Source organism: Taeniopygia guttata, chromosome 5 (assembly GCF_048771995.1).
Source record: "Taeniopygia guttata chromosome 5, bTaeGut7.mat, whole genome shotgun sequence".
Taxonomy (NCBI): domain Eukaryota; kingdom Metazoa; phylum Chordata; class Aves; order Passeriformes; family Estrildidae; genus Taeniopygia; species Taeniopygia guttata.
The window spans coordinates 26,770,076-26,791,207 of record NC_133030.1 but is presented as its reverse complement, the minus strand read 5'-3'; the positions used below and the strand labels follow the sequence as shown (position 1 = coordinate 26,791,207).

The following is a 21,132-nucleotide window of genomic DNA, read 5'->3' as shown; positions in this document are numbered from 1 at the left end:
CAGCAAGACCATTCCCTGTCTGGGGGAACACAGGTACCTAGTTGTCAGTCTGACCAGATCTTCTTACACAGCCTCATGTTGTTGTGCTGTGGGGGGAGTGTTTCTTCATGGCTAGTGGCACTGACTCTGTGCTGATCTCCTTTCTAGGTGCTGGCACTCTGCTTCGTTCTGATCCTGGGATCCCTGATGCCCTGTCTCCCTGAATTCTCTTCAGCATCACAGACAGTGAAAGCAACACCAGCACCAGACATTTACACAACTAGTAAGAGTGAGTCTAATGTGTTCCTCCACTTCAACTTGTCAAACCATTTCCAGCTCTTCTCTTGACACTCCCTGATCAGGCATAGCATCTTCACCTCTGTGCCTACCCCATATGCTGGGACTGTGGTAAGGGAAGTCTCCTAATCTGTCAGTGGTACAAACTCCATAACAGCTCCTTGTTGGGCCTGTTGTCATTCTGTGCTAACCATTGTCCCAACACATGACAAGTGTCAGAGGAAGGAACATGAGAGAAAAGTCCCAGGGCAGACTGGTTGTCTTCTGAAGAGGCCGTGTGTCCAGAGGGGGCATTTGCTCCATGAAGCTGGGGGGAGGAGGGTAACCTGCACAGTTCCACATAGACAAGGCTGGGTGAGCATGTGCTGAAACCACTATCATAACCCACACGCATTGCAATAGTCCTTGTCCTCATTGTTAACAAATGCTCTTTTTTTCCAGTTCAGTCACGGAGCCTCCTTTTCTATGATGAGGGTGCTGGCTCCTTAGAAGAGAGCTATAGCTCCTTCCTAACCATGGACCATCCTGAGGGGTGGGAGGCCAAAAAAAGGCAGTCTGAGGAAGGAAGGCCTCATCTGGCCAGGACACATGAGACGGCTAAATATCTGAGCAAAACCCAGGGGGGTCCTGACCAGAACCGAACTGACCCAACTCTCAGCCACCTCAAAGAGCAATTCCGTGAGAGGTAAGCAGGTGGGCCACCTTCTGAGCCCAAAACACAGCATGGTGTTTGGGGGTGAGCAGCAGGCATGTCCATCCCCTCTGCTGCAAGCTAAGGTCAGCTGAGCCACCCAGGACAGGCAGCCAACTAAGAGCCATGGCTGGAGGAGGCCAGTGCTGGCAGGGAGCATAAGAGCAAGTTCATTTTCTAGAGCTTGTCCATAAAGCAGTGTCCTACTTGCATAAAGATGTGGAGGGCTGGATGACTCACGTGGTCCCAGGTTTGTGTTCCATTTAGTGCCCTGGGGAAGGAGTTCATCCTGGTCAGATCTGGCAAAGTAGCTAGGCACACAGGAGGATTTGCACAGGAGGCTACAATGAACCTTGACTGACACCTTGTCTTTTCTTTTCCTCAGGGAGACAAGCTCCAGTGAGACAACTGAATTCTTGTAGCAGCTGCTGGACCTCAAGGCCTCATCTGTCTGATTGCAGGATTCCCTCCTCACCAAGCAACTGAGGGGACCTGGCAGGAGAGAACACTGCATTTAGACACTCCTAAACTGGCCTTGGGTTCAGCTCCTCCCCTTCCCCATCGTTCCCATTAGTGCTGATCTCTCTGAGGGGAGTCACAGGACTGCCAGAACCAGCAATAAGTGTCTGGAGAAGCCCCAAGACTCCCTCTTCTCTGGCCTTACCTCCTGCTTAAATGAGCACAACCCTATGGATGTGGGCTCACCTAGGAGAGGAGGGAGATCAGGGGAAGCCCACAAACTATTCAGCTCACTCCCCAAGCCTCCAGACCAAGGGGGCTGTCCCTACATATGTACCCCTTGGCTACATCAGATGCACCTGAAGGAGAGAGAAAGTGCTGGATTTACTGTCCTGCCTAAGGGTTTTAGGAGTGGGTGTTGCTGGTGCTGGAGAGACGGCTCCGGAGAGTTTGAGCTAATTCCTTGCCCTCCATATGTTAGTATATTTCTGCTTCCATTGAGAGAAAACCTAGTTCTTCCTTGCTCTAGTTTTCTCTTGATGGACATGCCTACGTAACTTCAACACCAACTATCTGCAAAGATCTGCACACAAACGGAGTGGGGGAGAGAGATCCCAGATAGATAAATCACCATAAAAATTAGCCAGCAGCTTCTGGTTAACCAGAGCTCTGAAAGAGAGAACAAGTTTCCCTCATAATCCACTTCTCCCCACCCTTAGGACCCCTGTTTTGGCAGGGGTGGTATTTTTATTTCTGTTCCCAGCTTGGGCCCTACAGTGCAGTGCTAGCCAGATCAGTGGTCTTCTCACTTTCCATTCTGCAAGCCTCCCACTTTGAGAGTGAGTGAGAAAATTACATTCCGATAACCCAACCCCCATCCCAGCTCTCCATCCCTGATTCTGCTTCAGGCCTAATGGGGTCTTCCTAGGAACCACCCAGGAGAGCTCTACAACCCATTGGAGGGCTGTCAGATTAGCCATCATTCCCCTCACATCCTCTGTGTGCACAATAGTGTTGTGAAAGCCACTGAGGACATACTGGCATTTCTGGAGACAGGTACATCTGTCAGGAAGGAGGTGGTATGTTGGAATTGGCCAGGGTCACCAAAGACAGTTTTAGACCTCTTCTTTCTAAATGCTGACAGCAAAGATAGCAAACTCTTGCCATACCACCTCTCAGGCCAGACTTGCCAAGTTTGGTGTTGAAGTGACATCATCTCAAGCCTATGCCATTCTCTTTAGCACCAGACACCCATTTCTGACCCTTCTTCCTCTCCAGCAAAAATCCTGCAAAAAGGCAGAAGTGTCTCCTCACTCCATTCCCTCAGCTGCCATTTGATAGAAGGACAATGTGGGACACGAGTGTCAGAGATCTGGATGTGGCAGGTTGCCCCGTGTGTAACACGGGAGTCCCTGTGCACTCTGCCAGGTCTCACAGCAGGCTCCTCTTCTGCTTCTTTCTCATCAAGCACCCTCGACTCACTCTGCACTGCCCCAGCCTCTCCTCCTCCCCGCCAAGATGGGAGTGGAGAAGGCTCCCTTTAGAGGAAGGATGGGATGGCTCTTGCTCAAGGACTCAGAGAGGTGAGGGAAGGGCCCTCACATCCTTCTTTTCTTCCTATTGAAAATTGGTTTTGCCCCTCCAAGTCATTTAGGAAAATTTGGACAAAGCTGGCTGCAATTGTGCATGCATGGCCAGTGGGGTGATGAAGAGGAAGGCTTTCAGCGTTGCTCTGCTCTCCCCACAGGACCCACTGGTCACCAGATACCACTGCATTCTCCATTCTCCACCTCCACCCCAGCACAAAGAACCACTGCCGGGTCCAAACACACCCTCCTCCACCCCAACACTTCCACTGAGCATGTCCCCATGCCTCCCACTCCCACTGTTGTACAGAGATCAAGAGCAGAACTCGTTTGTACATAATGAAACTTATTTTGTATTATTGCCGATCCCTTAAGATATTGTATTTTGGAGACTCTCAGATCCTATTTTCAGTATTGTATTTTATTAAGAATTAGTGCGGGCTTGGCATCTATGAACTTCTTTCTTGTAGCAGCTCATTTTCCACTTATACTCCAGCAGCTGCTTCTTCCCTCTTTTTTTTTTGTTTGTTTTTGTTTTTTTGGTTTTTTGTGGTTTTTGTTTTGTTTCTTTTCAAGCCATCCTTTCTCCTCCTTCTATCACTTGCTCTGCATTTGCTTTATGAAGCAAAATAAAAATAAAATAAAAAGATTCAGCATCAGCCCTGGGTTGACAGGTGCTTTCATTAAGGCATGGTTGTCATGCCAGCCCACATCACAGCTCCTCACCTCCTGCTCCCACTCCTGTTCCCTGGCCATGTGCAAAATTGGTTCAGTATTGGGACTTCATACTCCATGTCAGGGGCTAGAAACAAACCTTCATGTTTTATTTCCAGCAGTACTGTCATTGCCATTTCTTCTGTAGTTCTGAACAAGTCAGAATTCTTCTGCCTCAGTTTCTTTTCCCCCCTCAAAATACCATTGTCATCTTCTTGGAATGAGGAAGATCATGGAAGAAAGCATATGAGGAGCAAAGAGCTACTTCAATGAAGAGGCTGTGCAGGGGTGTGTACAACAAAGACATAGCATGATGGTCCTATCCTGTCTCAAAAAATACCTAAATCTTTTCATTAACTGTAAAAGCAGGGCAACTGCACTTATATGGGGAACGACCTGAGTTCTGGCTGTCTGTCAGCCTGTTCCTCTGACAGTCCATTTATACCTGTGAAAACTTATAGTTTTGTCCTGATTTTGTGTGAAACACAAAGTAACTGAGTGTCTAGAAAACAAATTTTCATTTTCTAGCGAGCTTCAAGTGGGTTCATTAGAATTTGGCCATTGAAGCAACTCCTTGTAGTCAGCCCTCCACATTTGGAAGGCAGCCCAAGCAGGAGCACCTTTCAAAGATGCTATAAGGGCTCTTTATCTCCCCCCACCTCTGGCTGGGCTGGTACAGCAGGGCTGTGCCACAACAGAATGTAAGGCTTGGGGATTACAAAGGTCTCTTTCTGCAGATAATTTATTTGTGGAGAGGAGTAAAGCTGTTGCCTCACTGTTTTGACTGAGCTGGCCATTGAACAGCGTCTGGGAGAAACAGGAGCTCTCTCTTTTCAGCTAGGTCTGTACTGCCAAGAGGGAGTTTGATGTGTGATCCATAGCAGGTTAGCCTGACATGGTTTTGCAGACCCATGCAGAGCTCCCTCCCCCCTGCCCACCCACCAATGCATGGAAATGCCTGACCTTGCCCTGCAGTCTCTTCCTGGACCAGAACTAGTTGTGAGTTGAGAATCTGATGTTTTTCCTGCAGCACCTCATCCAAAAGCAGACTTCTAACCCTGTGTCAGCAGGATGCACCTTCCCCCACTATGAGATGGGGCTGCTCCCTGCACTCATCAGATTTTGTCCAGAGGGAGGGCTCAGCCCTGTTTTGCTCAACCCTGTGGAACTTCACACAGCTCTTTGCCTTCCTGGAAGATTTTGGTCTGCATCCTTCATGCACACTCCAAAACAGGTGCAAGAGGGAAACTCTTAAAAGGATGAGTTCTCAGGCTTTGCCTCCTTTAACACAGCCAGACCAATCAGAACCCTTCAATCAGGAGAAAATTTCCATTCATATTGACAAATCCTCCTAATTCTGCAGTCTACCAGATATCTCTGAGCTGCTCAAAGCAGACACATTAGGATATTTTGATCCCCACTATGCCTCCCAAAATGCACCAGCCAATCACACTTACCAATTTGGCTACAGGAACTAATTAGAGCGGATTGAGAGAATTAGCAAAGCAAGAGTCACCTTCTTTACAAGTCACCTTCATCCTCACTCAGTTGTGCTTGGTCTGCTCCAAGTGCCCCAGATGAGCTCTGCCACAACAAGCATGGCTTCTGCCGACTCAGGGTCACATTTCTCAGAAGCCGCTGCACTGTCAATTCATATAAGCCCTGAACAAAAAATTGCTAACAGAACATGGACTTCATTTTTCAGAGACAAATTATTCCTGAGTGTTCTGTTACCAGGCCAATTAAAAACAATTAAAAAAATATAAAATACTTAAGTTTTGTGGCTTGCTGCTGCTGCCAAAAGTGTTACTGGCAGTGCATGGCAGTAGCCTGGTGGGTATATTTTGTTTGTTACAGAAGGACATGTGCTGTTAGGGCTCTCAGAAGAGTATCCATGCTCTCTGAGCCTGGCATGAGCATTCTTGCTGTTCCCTTTTGGGAGTTGTGCTAGCAGTTTTCTCCCATATCCATCATGGGACAAACAGGCTTTAGTCCTGCTACCAGGCAAGAAGTCTGGGCTTTTGGACACCTTCTGGGGAAAATCGGGCAAGCTGCATCCCCTCACATCCCCCAGGTGCCTGGGGGGCTTGTTAACAATGATAGCACCTGGATGGACACTGACCTGACAAATCTGTGTTGATTTTCTAACCTGGTTGCTGAAATGGGGCTTAGAGGTGAGCAGGGTGGAGGTTTTCCTTGTGCCCAGGGAAGGCGACTGTACCTTCAGAGAGCTTTGCTCACTAGAAATGCTGCTTCCTAGAAAGCTCATGTCCTGCCTATGCCTGCAAAAACAAGGATGGAGTCTGTATGGTAAATACCAATATGCCTTTGCACTGCATGGCCACACAGAAGGAAATCCCTACTCAAGGCACAGGAGAGGCACACTCCTGCATGTCCCCCGGGTATGCAGATAAGCAGATGACCTGGCTCAGCTGAAGGGTGCCAGGAGGACAGGACTGACCCAATCCTACTGTCCAGCCCCATCATCCTCAGACAGCATCTGCAATCCACTGCATCACCTCATGCAGGCATATCCTGGGATGTCTCCTCCAGACAAACAAAATCTGGTCTGCCCTGCCTGTGACAGCTATACAATCTGGCATGTGGGTAGAAAGGTAGAAATCCTCTGTTGGCAGCTCCTCCCCACAGAGAAGGTTTCTGTGGAGCAAGATCAGGCCCCTGGGGAATGCAGGAGGCACCCAGTGTCCAGCCTTTACTCTGACTTGACCAAAGGCGCTGTTAGTTCAGGGCTCTGCTGTGACTGGTTCAGGGGTCTCCTGTGCCTGCAATAAGGGCCTCTGCTTCCACCCTGAAGCTCCTTTCCTATGGCACTGATACAAACACATGTGAGAAATGCTCTGCCTTCCTTCCTACCTGAAAGTCTGGACCCTGTTCTCACCCAACTTCCTATTTGTATCCATCCTTGACTGGTCATTACTTCCTCAGCCTGGTGGCTACAAACTTCTTTAACCATAAAGGACAAAACAGGTGTTTCCCAAAATTCCCTGGTAGTAAGAGGGGACCAGCATCCTGCATCCCCTGTAGCTCCTCTGGGCAGCCCATCTTTGTCCTACCCTGACAGCCAGCTGGCACAGGTGAAGGTGGCTCCCATAGTCCATGGCAACAGAGGCTCCCTCGGCCAGGAAGAGCCCAGGGCAGAAAGAGAAGCATCTCACTATGGGTGGTGAAAAGAACAGATGCCACTGGGTACCCGCTGCTTCTCCCTTTCCACAGCCTGCTCCCAGCCTCTGTGGGCAGCAGGAGGATGTGGAGCAGGGCCATGCACCCATGCAGGGAGTACTGGCAAGCTCCCAAGCAGGTCTGTGTCCCCGCAAGGGAGGATGAAGCTGCTTCTCCAGGGCCAGCTGTGCTCGTGCACAGTGCTGCTGGGGGAGGGCTCACCCAGCAGCACTCCAGCTTTCAAGGAGAACAAAACCCCTGTGGGGGCTGGAGGGGCTGAGTCACACAGCGAGGAGGGCTGGGGCTTCCTGCCAGTCACGATTCCGTGGAGGAGTGGGCTTGGGGGCTGTTGTGCCCCTGAGAGAAACAATCCCCCAGGAGTGCAGCCAGAGAGAGATGTCATTGTGACTTTTAGGGCCAGACAAAGGTTCGGTAACTTGAACTGGAGGTGCCAGTAGGCTGTGGTTACCAGGAAAAGGCACAGCACTTCCTCAGCCCCTGCTGCTTCCCAGGTTGGATGAAAAGTGGCACGGGAATGTGCTGTTCCACAGCACCCTGCAGCAGAGGTGCCACAGGGCCATATGGAGGTGATGGAGAGTGCTGGCATGAGGGATGAGATGCTCCTGATGACTCCCATGGAGATACAACAGTCAGAGCAGGTTGAGGATGGGTTCCTGCTCCCATCATGCCAGACTTTCATGGGAAAACGCTGGGATTACAGGTGTCTGCAATGTGCTCTTTGTGCAATACATGACTGTAGGACCTTGCCATGATGCAGGGGATGGCTCTTATAGACACAAACTTTGAATTTTCCAGGGCCTAGCAGGTAAAGGCACAGCATGTGAATCTGGGACAGAACAAATCAGGCACATATGGGAGCTTTGTAGGGCTCTCTTACCCCAGCTGACATCCACAGAATGAGGGTGGGTTTGGACTGGGGTCACAAAGTCCAGCCTCAGCCCAGGACAAATAAATGATGCAACTATTCTGATATATGTGGGCAGAGAATAAAGGTCATTTCTACATCTGGATGCCAAGATTGGAGAAAAATTGACTTGAATAAGGAAAAATAAGGAATAATGCAGCCTCCCAAGTGGCAAGGAGCTGAGTGAGCCAACTGGAAAGACAGAGGCCATGCCACAGGACTATCTCTGCTCAGATGGGTATCACTGTCCACAGCTGGGGACCCTGTCCCTGGACAGATGTCATCCAGGATGGATGATTGGACACAACAGCAGGTACTTTGCTCTGCTGGGGCTGCTGCTGTCATGCAGTTTTCCAGGCTACCTGACTTCACCTGAAAGCAGGTCTGGTTAAGACAAGTGGCCAAGACCCAGCCTCCTGAGCAGCCCTTGCAGGCAGGCAGGTGCCAGCTGGACTGAGGGCAGAGAGGGGCAGCTGAGTTGCCACCCTCCTCTGCCTTCCCAGACTCGGAAGAGTTAAGTGCCAGTTTCAAGTGTCTCTAAGGTGACACCAGGCTGCCTGCTGGATGCAGCTCCCCGCAGCCCCCTCCCCACGCACACAGCACACACTCATGCTCACTTTCTGCTTTGTCTTTTGAGAGCTTCTCCAGGCTTTGTGCACAGGCACTTTGCTTGCTGCCTACCTTTCCCTGCTGCTCCTGCTCAGCTGCTGCTGCCGGGGACAGTGACGGATGTGCCTGGCTCCGGAGGGACCTCGCAGAAGGCAATCCAAGCTCTTTTTCGCTCACTTGCAAGCATCGCTATCCCTGGACTGTGCTTCTTCAGTGAACGCTGTGTTCCCCACTCCCTCCCCTCTGCTCTCACAGTGCCAGCACCTCCGAGGAGCAGCACCAACATCTCCGGGTGTGTGTCAGATGTTCCTCCGCTTCAGAGCAGCAGGGCAGTAGAGACGGCAGGAGGCTGAGCTGCTGCATCTGAGCTATTCAGGCTGCTATCAAGAGGCCAATAAATACCACTGCAAAAAGCTGGACACTGTTTTTTCTCATGCTTGTGCTCCCTCAGGGAATTAAGCCTTGCTGGGATTGTCCCACGGCCCTGGGGAGGTGAAGCAGAACAGCACTGTGAGAGCCTGTGGGACAAGACCAGGCTGCCCAAGAAGTTCTGGGGGCAGAGTGGGACTCCTCGCCTAGAGAGACACCTCACTCCAGTATGGCTGAAGGTCCTGGGAGCTGGAGAGACTTCTCCCCTGCCAGGAGTGATGGTGGGGTGGCCAGGGGAGCCACAGCAAACCTCCGGGGAGCAGCAGATACAGAGAGCACCAGGCGAGAACAACGCTTGGGCCCCCGCAGCATGGATCCAGCTTGGGAGGAGATGAGAGGGGCAGTGGCCGTGGCGGAGATGGAGGAGCAGTTCCTGCACTTGGCCATCAGAAAGCAGGTCTCCTACAGGTAGGAACACCTGGGTCCCCAAGTGTCAGGGCTGCACCGGGGCACTGAAGTGGCCTGTTTCTGAGGCATCTTCCTCCCATGGGGTCAGGGTTGGCTCTTTCCACCAACCACCAGCACATTCCCACCAGAAACCATCTCAGCACAGAGACAAGGCAACCAGTTAGTCCAGTCCCTCCCATTGCATGCAAAGCTCCCTCTGCAGTGGCAGTCTCATTATCAGCTTTGAAGACCCCTTTATTTTTCTTCTACCCAAATCCCCCTTCCCATCCTGGTGCTGTGATGCCTCCTAGGCAGTGGTCTGGGCCTTTTGAGGGCTCCTTGCAGCAAGAGGAGATCTGTCCTGGCTTTTGATGTGACTATTCTGTTGCAACTCCTGTGCTTACCCACCCCTGCTATCACCAAGCAAAGCTGGCAGAGATGAAGAGTGGTTCTCATAGTTCTCATGGGGGTTATGGGAGCCACTGCCTGGTGATACCCAGGTGAGCTCCTGCTTCCAGTTCCAACCATAATGTCAAAATCCTGCCTGAGTTAGTATCTCCAGCACTTCAGCTCTATTCTTCTCACAACAAAGGTCTGGTGTACCACCCTGTCTTTTGCTAGAGGGGTGTTTAAGCGCTTCTGTGATTTATTGCTCCCCGTCTTTGCAGAATGGCTCTCAGGTGTGAGTAGAAATCCTTTGACCCTGCACATGCCCTAAACATGAGCATTGCAGGACTGACCCTGGACTGCTGTGAGTCTGGACTGAGAGGAGGAGCTGCCTACTTACCATTCTCCAGAACCAGCTTGGCACAGAGATGTCTTCATCCTTCTGAGCTCCATGTCACCGTGTCATGCCATGCTCAGCAAGTGCCACATAGTTTACAAGCAGGTGGAAAACTGACATGGAGGATCTTGGTACCATGCCCACTGCCATGGCAGACAGAGGTTGCATGAGCTGTCCTGCCTCTGGTCTGGGCCTTGGGTACCCTGGGGTGCAGACCTCTGCTGGGGGAAAGATTTTGGGCAGGAGCTGTTGGTCACGCCCCGACCCCGTCTGCACTCCCATATATACAGCAGCCCTTTTTCCCCCCTTGCAAGGGCTTCAGTGCGAGCTGTGAGCAAATTGCTCTCTAATACTGCAGTAATGGGAACTAATGGGAAAACTTATCAGTGCCTGCAGAGCAGGAGGGGCCTCGAAGCTGACTCATCCCCAGCACTTGTTATTTGTGTGGTGGGTGGCAAGCAAAAGCCAGGGTGGCAGAGACCTCCCAGGTACCTAGTGTCCCTAAGCTTTGCCACAGGCTGGGGCAATGCACAGCTCTCCTGGTCCTCATTCTCTACCCCGGGCTGCTCACTGAGGCACCAGACAGAGCTGGGAGGGGCACAGAGGATGAGGAATTACTGTGTCAAGCAGAGCAGGATTTTCTCCTCTTAGCTGTCTTCTCCAGATGTGCACAGTGGATTTTGCAAACAGATTAGCCAGCTGCAATTTTCCAGCCTCCCCAGGGAAGGAAGGGACCATACTGCAACCTAAATTATCAGCCTGAATTTGTTCCAGAATTACCCAAGGTTAGTAGGGATTTTATACCCTGCCCATCCTGCCCCAGCCACCCCAAGCAGATGGCTCAGTTTACGTGCTCCAGCCTGTGCTGGCCTTACACAAAATCCCTCTGTTCTACACAACCCTCACAAGGGGTCTCTTTGCAAGGGACTTTGCCCTGTCCAATGGAGGCTTTGCAGAAGGGAGGCTTCTGAGATGTTGGAGTGCCACAGCAACCTGCAGGCCAGCAGCAAAGGAAGAAATGGTGCTTGGGATGAGCTGATTCCTCCACCCTGTGTTTTGGATGGTCAAGCAAAGGGAAGGAGAAATGGGAGAGGAAGTGTCTGGGAGTGGAAATCTGCTTGTTCTCTCCTGTGATGTCCATGTGGTTTTGGGTCTGGCTGCTTCTTCAGGCAGGTCAGGTGGTGATGGAGCTGCTACCCAGAGGTGGGCAAACCTTCCATCGTGTGCCCCTCCTGCAGCATGGAAAGTCCTAGGGGACTGACAGAAATCCCCTTGCTGTGCTGTTTAGCTCTGGAGACACTTACTGAACCCTGGTACAGAGTTTGGAGGACTTTTTCCATGAGCTGTGGGCATCACAGTTATCGTCAATGTCAGCTGAAGGTTGGAGGCCCCAGTCCCCTTGCTGCCAACCTACCTGCTCCTGCTGGGACCCATTAGTCATCACAAGGGGCAGGTGGCATAGGCTGCTATATAAAGATTTAGAAATGAGCAGAAATTATATTAATCCCATGGAAATAAAGTTCCTTCCATAAATAGCTGTCACAGTGTATGGAGGCGCCTTGGGCGGGTGGAAGAGAGCTCAGCACTCAGGTTATATTTAGGGCTTTGAGTAGCAGTTTCGTGCCAAACTTATTAATGATGCTGGCTTGTGCACCAGATTTGCACATTCTGGGACAATTTGCCCAGTAGGGAGGTGCCTCTGCAATGCCAGAATAACCCAATGCCCTCTGCCACCAGAGCAAACACCAGAGTTGTGTGCCTCAATCTCCAGACAGTCACTTTGGCCAAGGGAAGTCCAAAGTCAGCTCCTGCTTGCCTTGAGTGTCTCCACCAAGGTTTTGTGGTGAGACAGGATCATCTCTAGCTCCCAGAGTGGGGTAGCTCCAGTGGCAGTAGGGCAAACTAGAGGCCGGCAGAACTTTGCTGTATGGAAAGCCGACCTGGAGCCAGAGAGGCCTGGGACATGTGGTGGCAGATCACAGCAGCACCCTGCAACCTCTCCTGAGCAGTTGTGGGCTCCCTCTAAATTTCATCATTGCTTTCAGGGCGATGCTTGCAGGCCTTTGTCACTGCCACTGCTTCCAGCAAACCAGCCCGGAGGGGTGTTTACCTAAAGAGGAAACCACAAGCACACAAAAGCTCCTGTACCCGCTCTGTGCAGGCTCCGTTCCGTGCCAGGTGTCAGACTCCTACGCTTCGGCTCTCGGGCACGTTCAGAAGTGGCGCCCAGACCAGCCCACACACCAGAGGGCCCCACACAGCCATCTCTGGCAGCGGGAAGAGGGGCCCTATGTCCCTCTGTGCCCCCCCAGTCAGCTCCCGTCCCCGCTGGGGACATGTGCGGCACCTCGGCCCTTCAGTGCGGTCCCCGGCTGGCAGATAGGATGCAGCTAATGCAACTCACAGGCTGTTCTGTGCCAGGGAGCTAAATATAACCCACGGAGTGGAGCAGAGGGGGCTGCTTTGTAATGTAAATAGCAAGGGAGCTTGGTCATAGAGCAGGCAGGCCAGAGGGGAGAGCTGGCAGGAGGTGCTGGAGAGAGGGAGGTAGGAGCCCTGAGCAGCCCAGGGAAAGATGGTTGCAACTCTCTGTTGTCTTCTCTTCCTTTTGCCTTCAGATCTGGACTCTGGATGTTTGTGAAGTCTCAGGACAGCCTGGGCAGCTCAGGGGCTTAGGAAGAAGGAAAGGAGAGCCTCCACTGTCAGCATGGAGAGGAGACAGAGAGGCGATCTCCTTCCTCCAAGTCCTGCCTGCTGGCCTTTTAATCGTGTTAGCCCTGCTCTGCAGAGCAGCATAATCAAATTCCCATTCGTTTCCAACAAGCCAAGCCTGCTCCACTCTGACAGAGGCATCTGTCTCTGCATCCCTCTGTGCAGCAGGGGAGAGGAGATGGGTGGCAGGACAAAGGGAAGTGCTAGAAATGAGCAGGTGGCTCCTCACAGACTTTGGTCAGGGGTGACAAGCATCTCACTATCCCCTGCCCCGACTCTTTCCAGAGCCAGGGACAAACTCTGCTGGGCCCCACTGTCAGACACAGGCTGCAGTGCATGGCGCAGGGGTGGGATGAGTTTGGAGTTGGCATCACCCTGTGCTTGGAGCACAGTGCTGGTGTGTGTTCACTCTCATTCTGGATCTCACTCTGGATGTTCCTACATGCAAGGCAGTGGTGAACTGGATATGGGACTTGTGTAACAAGAGGGAGAACCATCCAAAGAAGCCATTTTGGAGAAACACTGAGTTTGTGGGTACAGCCTGGCTATGTAGAGACATACCTGCAGCATGCCAGGGAGGGATGGCATAATGCAGCCCCAAGCCTCATCTTAAACCAGACACACTCCCTGGTTTAAACTGACCCAAGACCCTGCTGTTGCCAGAAGGGATGCTCCTGCCCTTCCTCCTGCTGTGGTTTTTCTGTATCGAGCAAGCCAAGTCAGCTCTCTGAGGCAGCAGAACACAGCCTCCCTCCCCTGTTTGTCCCCACAACCACAGCTTCAGCCTTGCGTGTGGACTCTCCAAGTAGGCCAGCAGGGAGGTTGTTAGGGGCACTAACCAGGATTAGAGGCAATGCTAGCCTGGATCCAAACACTGCTGGGTGGAGAGAGCTGGGATCCCTGAACCAAGAGCCATCTCTTCCCCTAACCACTCCCTCCCTTATCTGATCCATGTTCACAATGAATCCCACAGGCAGGTATCCTGCTGAGTTTGGCTGAAGCAGGCAGCTTAATCCTTTCAGTAGCAGGGTGCTGAAGGGTACCTTGCATGAAGACAAGGGTGCCAATTCACAGCAACATCCAGTACAGTGATCCTCATCCCTCTCCTGTGCTGCCTGCAGAGAAGCCTCTGCAGCAGAGTCTGTTTCTTCTGGGTGTCCCGACCAAGAACAGCCAGAAATGGGATTTCCAGGGGTTCCTCCATAGTTTTGCCCAGGTCCAAGGGACAGAACTGTGAAAGGACACATGGACACAGCACACAGAGGATGGTGAAGGACCCAGGGCAGGGTGTGTTACTTTTCCAGCAGCCCCAACAAGCCCCAATACTCCTGATGCTCCTGGGTAAGTCTAGACTTCAACACCATGAGACAGAGGACGAAACATGAAAGGGAAATGTCTGCAGGCAGGGAGAAAATGCAACTAACCCATCATGGCATGCAAAGCAGCAGTGGTGATGAAACCTTTCCGTAATAAAAAAACTCTCCCCTCCCTGATCTGTGAGCTGGAGTTAGGCATCCAGGACCTGCCTTTTCCTCTCTCTGCACAGCAATTAATGCAGTGGGTTGTGTTCTGTTTCAGATCTTGCCTGGTGAGATCAAGGTCTGTCAATGTTGGTTGTTTTTCCTTTTGATGATGGAGTTTAAAGCGAGACCATGTGCCCCTTTAGAAATGCCATCTGTGCAGGCTGCCAGGACCAGCTTTGCTTGCTTGCTTTCCTCTGGCCCATAGAAACTGACCACAGACCTTCTTGGTGATCTGAAGCTTTCCTGGAGCCAGAGCACACCAAGTAGCATCTGGTTGTGAAGAGCTGGGGTTTTTGGAGGTGGGGACAGGCCAAGCCTGCAGGCTCAGGCTGTGCCGCCCCAGACAGGGGGATGGATGATGAATGTCAGGCTTTTTCTCCTTTCTTTGGAGGCTGGCTGGGAGCCTTCTACATGCGTCTACTTTTCACACTGCCCATTCCTGGTTTACCAAAGCGTTTTTTCAATGAGCTCCAGTGCAGATTGAGCAAATGCTGGAGGTTGTTTTCAAACCTGCCACACAGGGAGGACATATACACCCAGGAGTTGTGAGTGCTGTGGTGGCCCTGCAGGGTAAGGATGTGCATGGCCCAGGGTGGGTGGCAGGAGGACAACCCCATTGCCATGGCCTTGGTGTGCATGGCAGTGCTGGGGCAGCTTCGGGAGAGGGGGCTGTCTCAAGTCTGGGGGCATTCAAAGAACCACCCATCAAGGGAGGTGCGGCTCCTCGGCGTGCAGCCCAGCGTGCCAGGACGTGCTCCTGCTTGCTGAGGGTGCACACGAGGCTTCACTGGAGACGACCTGGCAGAGGAGGTGGCCGGCGCCGTGGGAAGAAGGCCCCGCAACCGGCTGCAATGACAGCCGCCCTCGCACTTCCAGGAAGTGCAGAGAGAGGAACCAGGTGGAGGGTGCAAACAAAGCCGGGGCCCCGGCCGGGCGGCGGAGCACTGCCAGGGACCTGCCCTCGGGATGACTCCGGAAAGCGGCTGCTGGGGGAGGAAGAGCGAGAGTGAACCCCGGGCTGGCTGAGCGCATCAGCTCATGCTGCGGCAGATGTGGCGGCATCGCTCCTGGGACGTTCCCCAGAGCCCTCCGGGGGACGTAGATATAAGGTACCCACCGAGCTGGGCTCTGCTGCCTTCCTGTTGTTGTTGGGGGGTTAAGGTGCTGTGGCGAGCGCTGACAGCCCATGATTTGGGGGTTGGGGGAAAGGCTTCCTGTGCTTGCCCAGCGCCTTGCCCGCAATCCCCTCCTCTTCTCTTAGTGCCTGGGCTTGCGCAGCACAACCTCCCAGCCAGGATGTCAGAGGGCCGCGCCAGTGCTTTTGACGCCAAGCCTGTGAGCAGAGCGGGCCAGCCCTGCGTTGCCTGAGCTTTCAGTTGCAGGGAAACTGGCAAGTGTGTCCCCATCGCCACCAGCCCTCTTGGAAATAGCTGGTGTTTGAGTCTGCCAGTGGGACCTGACCCAGGGTGTTAAGGGTCGGCAGGAGCACCGTGCAGCGGGCAGCCAGGGCCCTGTCTTGGCAGTCCCCGCAGCCCCGGCTTTCAGCCTGGCTCCACACCCTTGGGAAGCGGGGAAGCTGCCATTGCGGCCATGCAGAGGAGGGCTGGGAGGGATGCTCTTTGCTTGGACTGGCAACCATGGCAAGCAGGCCAGCCCCTGCCCCTGCCCCTGCCCGCTGAGCCAGCGATGTCGCTGGGCTCAGACAGAAACCGGGCAGGCGCTCTCTGGCCTGGGTAAGAGCCTCGGTGCTGGCCTCGGCGACAAGGCCAGCGGTGGCTCCCGGTCCCCGGAGAGGGCGGTGGCGGCGGCGGCAAGACTGTTGGCCCCGTCCCCTCCGTCCGGCGGTGAACAATGGGAGGCGGAGGCGGAGGCAGGGGGAGGCTCCGCTTCTGCCGCCGAACCTCTTCCGAGCGCGGGGCGGCGGCGGGGCTGACACGCGGCTTCCTGAGGCGGCGGCGCCGGGCGCGGGGCCACGGGACGGGCTCCGCCGCCAGCCCCGATCTCCGTGCTCGGCAGGCGGCGCTGGCGGCGCGGCCGCCGGTGCCACCGGCGAGCGGCCGCACTTCCTGCCCGCCTGTCCGTGCCCCGGTGGGGCGGGAGCCCGAGCCGGCCGCGCCCCCCGCCCGCCCCCGGTGCTCTCCTCTGGCTCGGAACCGCGGTGGCGGCGGCGCCGAGCCCTGAGCTCGGCCATGCAGGCGGCTCAGCCCCCGCCGTCCGGCGGTTCGCCCCCCGCCGCCTCCTCCGACACCGCCGCCGGCACAGCCGACTCCTCCGGGGCGTCAGGCAGCGCCGAGCCCGAGTGGGGACCGCCGCCGCCGCCGCTGGGCCGCCGCCACAGCAACAAGCGCTTCACTGGCCTCAAGCTCTTCGGGCGCAGGTGAGCACCGGGCAGGGCGGGCGGCGGGACGGCGGGTCCCGCCGGGCATGCGAGCTCCGGGTGGTGCCTGCGCCGCTGCCCGGCACCTGGCGGCGGAGCGGGCCGGAGGGAGCTCGGCTCCAGGGCAGGGGCTGGCTGTAGGCGGCTGGAGCATCCGGAACGGAGGCGGCGGAGCGCCGGCTCCCGAAGAGCCTCCCACCGCCTCACCAGGCCCGGTCGAAGGGTTGATCCCGACTGAGCGCAGCCGCAGGGAGATGCGGGACAGGGTGTGAGGATGGAGTGGGGTGAGTTTGCTTTTCCCTCCTTTCAAGCTCTTGGCCCGAGTGATGGGAAGTTAGGGAGCATTGCCCTCGTTGTGCGCGCTGTCGTCCCCGTGGAATCAGAGCCTCGTCTCTTGGGGATTCGCCTCCACCCGCCCAGAACTGCCTGTCTCCATCCCCGCACGCCCGTCCCGTGCTTCGCCTGCGACAGTGGCAGTCCTGCCGCGCCGGGGGATGGCTGTGCTCGTCCCGTGCTGCCGGCTGGGATCCTGGCTTCTCATGCGTCCGTCCCAGAGCCAGCTGGGCTCCTTGTGCTTTCCTTACCCTCTCTGTTGGCCTCGTGGGGATTTCGACCTTGTAAGCAAAGTACCTCGAAGTACCAGAGCCTGGTACCTCTGCTATCTGGAAGTCTTTGAAAACACTGAATAACTGAGGTCTGAAGGAACCTCTGGAGACTGCCTGGTCCCCACTGCTGTCTCAAAGCAGGGTCGAATTTGATCAGGCTACTGATGTTGAGTTTTGAGTGTTGCCAGGGTGTAGAGAACACAGCTTCCATGGACACCCACTCCTGTGCTTCAGCTACTCAGGAATTTTTTTCCTCTAATAACAATTAAGTTTCCATTGTTACAGCCTGTGCCTGGTCTCTCTCAGGTTGTCACTGTGTATGTCTGGGCATCATCTGACCCAATCTTCTCTGTACTTTCCCATTTGTTTGCTGGAGATAGTAATAATGTTCCCCCTCAAACTTGTCTGCAGGCCAAACCGCCCCTATTATCTCATACTTTCCTTGTACTTGATAACTCTTACCCCTAGCCATTTTGGTGTCCTCGTGACAAACTTTCTACGAGTATTTTTGGTATATGGGAGCAATTGAAGCAGGATGCAGTGCTACCAGAGTGGTATCACACGTGTTGAATGGAGAGGAAAGGCTCCAATTTCAACCTCCACATCCAAGCCGGACCTGGGAGTGGATGGCTTGCAAGGTCACTGCACCACAGAGCGATGTTCTCTGCTCTGGTTTCAAAGCTGTCAGCAATGGCTGCCTTGAGCTCCTCGCAGTATCTTGCCTGTTCCAAATCTGTGTGGCCTCTTTCTCTGAGTCCTGGGGCTTCAGTCTGCTGTTACTGCAATGTAAATCAGAGCCAAGGGGAAGTTCTCCACATGTGAACAACCTTTTGCGGTGTGGACACAAGGGGAGAGGCAAAGTGGGATGGCAGGAGGAGCTGGAGGAGGCCAGTAGGCCCCCCAAGACAGCTGGAAATGGCCACGGGGTTGTTTAGTGCATTCTTGCCCTTCTGCTGCTGATGGAGGGACCCAGTTCCCCCTGGCTCAGGGTGATGAATGCAGCACCCAGAGCTGCAGGGTAGTGAGGAGAGATTCCCATGGCCCTCTGAGATTGAAGGGGCTCCCACACACACCAGTGGGAGGTAAACTCGATGGGAAGTCATGCAGGATAATTGGCTGTACGCCACTGAATTCCTGCCCACCTGAGTGTTGGAGCAGAGGATGGCATGAAGTTTCTTCACCTCCTCTGGGGGAATAACGAGAGAAGGCTGTGCTGCACTTCCTTTTGTCAATAGGTACAGCCAGCCCCTACCCACCAAATGCTTTCCAACAGCCATCAGTGAGGAAATTTGTACCCGCTTCTATTCTGACTTTACCCAGAGCCATATGTGGCTAGGAAACAGGTCTAGAGGAAGCTTAGGTAATTGGGAGGAATTCACTCACTGGCACGAGTGGATCTCTGGATAGCCCTGGCTTCAAGGGGAGAGGTTTCCTGAGGTGGGCATCCTGTGCTGGACTCTGCCTGTAGCAACACTGCGAGGCATGGCCAAGGGAGGCAGGGGTCTGCAAAATGACAAGAGAGCCTGTCCTGTCCCCAGGGCAGGCAAGCCATCAGGAGATTTAAAGCAACAGAAAGGTGAGCCCCCAAGCTCTGGCCTCCGGTGGTATGATACATTAGTGCTGTGTTTTGCAAGCAGGCTTATTTCTGTACCTTATAATTGCCTTACAGGAGGGTGGAGTAATTGGCTCTAGAGCTGACAGAGACAAGTGCACAATACATGCATCCGGGCTGTGGATGGGTAATTCTTTTAATTGGGCTGATAAAGAGATTGGGGCTGATCAGATAAGAGGTGGTTAGGATTAAATTGCCTTTCTAGGTGCCCTGTTTCTTGTGCTGTGAGTGAACTGCAGTTTACCCTTTCCAGGGAGGAACTGGGGAAGGAGTGTAAGCACTGGGGACGATGCCTCTTTCTTGCTCGCCCCGTGCCAGTGAAGTGGGATGCCAGTGAAATGGATCTTCCCTGTGGGCTTCAGAGCTTCAGTAACAAATCCCACTTCAAAAGAAGTATGTGTAATGGCTGTTGTGACAGCATAAGCAGGGGCCGTAGCCACCAGTGGGGCAGCTGGCAGATGGTAGTCCAGCAGAGCATGAGACCAAGTTTTTGTCTGTGACCCTTTGGCTGGAGCCTGCAGATGAACCTGGGGGTGCCTGCCACTGCCCCAGGAAAGGTTTGTGGGTGGCTCAGCCTGTGGGTAAACGGCACTCAAGAAACTGAGCCGAGCACCCGCCTACATCTTTCTGGGATGTCACTTGTCACTGTTTTTTTTGCAGCTTGATGCTTACACCTATGTGAAAGCTGAGAATGATGTGCCACTGGGACAGCAGCCCAGCCCTCCCCATACCTGCTGTGTGGGGCATGCCCTCAAAGCTGCTGGCCCTTGCACCCACTTTCCTCTGTGCAGGTGCAGTAGAGAGGCTGTGCAGTGGGGTAAGTCCCAGGTGCCTTGGGGGAAGACCAGACGGTAGTGAGGAGCGTGAAGTTTGTGCTCTGCAGGCTGGCAGGCTGAGAGCAATGTTTCCCTTGGGACAAGCTTTTTCAAAAAGCAAGCACCTTGCTGCCAGCTGGCTGTTGAGCAATCATCTTCCTATACTTCTCCATACATACAGATTTTGTGTGCCTCTAGCTCTGAAACCCTCCAGCCTCTGCTCCCCATCCTGCTCAGAGGTGATGGCTGGGTAGCTTTGGCTGGGCCTGGGCCAGTGTCGCCTGTGGGAATCCCCAGCTGTCCCCTGCAGTGACACTTGGGCTTGTTTTCAGGGCAGATGGGATGTGCCGAGAGAGTTGTTTCCGCTGCTGAGTTTGCTCTGCGATCTCTGCTCAGGGACTTTTTTTCTCAACGAGGGGAAAAATAAAGCACTGGGCACGCTGAGCAGCTGTACCTGTTGGCAGCCAATGCAGCCTCACAGCAGAGCCAGGCTGGGACAGCTGCCAGCTCAGAGTGGGGCTGTGAGATAGGTCAGGGAAGGATCAGCATGGGGGGTCTGACTGCTTCCAGAGGCTGAGGTCCTCCGTGGTGTGGACCCTACCTGTCATTTGCCTTGTCTCTCCAGTCCCAGGCACCCACTGGCAGCTTCCCAAGATCCTGGCAGGGGCTGCTACAGTGATACCTGCCTGCTCAGAGAAGGTGTCAGGACCTTTAATTATAGCATCACAGAATGGTTTAGGTTGGAAGGGACTTTACAGATCATCCAGTTCCAACCCGTCCACCATGGGCATAGATACCTTCCACTAATCTTCTTAGGAGCTGGAGCACCCTTTCCAGGAAACAGTGTAATCTCCTCAAGGGGTTGAAAGGAGGGAGGATGATTGACTGCTTTCCTCCTTTTAACAAAAACAATAGGAAGAGAGTCAGGCGCTGAGAGCACAGGTCTTTGCAAGGATACAGTGTTGAGAGGGGAGAGGCCGGGGTGGTGCAAGCGGGGAGAGTTTGAGAGCTGTTAGATTTTGAGAGTTCTCTGCAATGGGGGTGATGCTCTCATGAAGGGCAACCTGAGCTCTGGCAGGTGGTGGGAGACACATCACCAGGATTTCCTTCACTCATCATCCTGCAGTGCCTGGGGAGTAGACAATCTCCCCAGAGACTTGGCAAATCCTCTAAATTTAACTTGCAGCTCTGCTCTTAGTGAAGCTCTGTTTTCTTTTTCCCAGGTGACTCTGTGAGTTGAAGCGCCTGAGTTATCTCTCCGCCATGAATTTGCTTGCTTGCTGGTTCTTTTGAACCAGTGCTGACTTTGAGATGCTGAGTTCAAGAGTAGAGTGAGGGCTGCAGGTTAAGACTCCTTGACCCTTGGGCCCCCAATCTTTTTTGAAAGAGATGTGGTACTGGCAGGAGGTGAATGGCTTCTGCTGGAGACTTTTGGAGGTAGACTCTGG

General features: G+C 53.8%; 2 protein-coding genes across 9 annotated transcripts in view; both read left to right on the top strand.

Moving 5' to 3' along the window:
- The window catches only part of CREB3L1 (cAMP responsive element binding protein 3 like 1), a 44,964-nt gene extending 41,293 nt beyond the window's left edge, over nucleotides 1–3,671 (top strand). For 2 of the 3 annotated variants that reach the window (XM_030274276.4, XM_030274275.4), the window contains exons 10-12: nucleotides 148–268; nucleotides 718–961; nucleotides 1,353–3,671. In XM_030274276.4, coding sequence (XP_030130136.2) covers nucleotides 148–268; nucleotides 718–961; nucleotides 1,353–1,389 — 402 coding nt within the window. In that variant the 3' untranslated portion in view covers nucleotides 1,390–3,671. The remainder of the gene's footprint in view (nucleotides 1–147; nucleotides 269–717; nucleotides 962–1,352) is intronic. The other variant, XM_030274277.4, reaches the window with a different exon arrangement.
- A 4,794-nt stretch (nucleotides 3,672–8,465) lies between these two features.
- DGKZ (diacylglycerol kinase zeta) overlaps nucleotides 8,466–21,132 on the top strand; it is a 54,754-nt gene continuing 42,087 nt past the window's right edge. For 2 of the 6 annotated variants that reach the window (XM_030274270.4, XM_030274271.4), the window contains exon 1: nucleotides 16,349–16,652. In XM_030274270.4, coding sequence (XP_030130130.2) covers nucleotides 16,465–16,652 — 188 coding nt within the window. In that variant the 5' untranslated portion in view covers nucleotides 16,349–16,464. Of the gene's footprint in view, nucleotides 9,278–15,238; nucleotides 15,385–16,220; nucleotides 16,653–21,132 lie in introns of those variants that run through there. The other 4 variants (XM_030274268.4, XM_030274273.4, XM_030274272.4 and 1 more) reach the window with 4 other exon arrangements.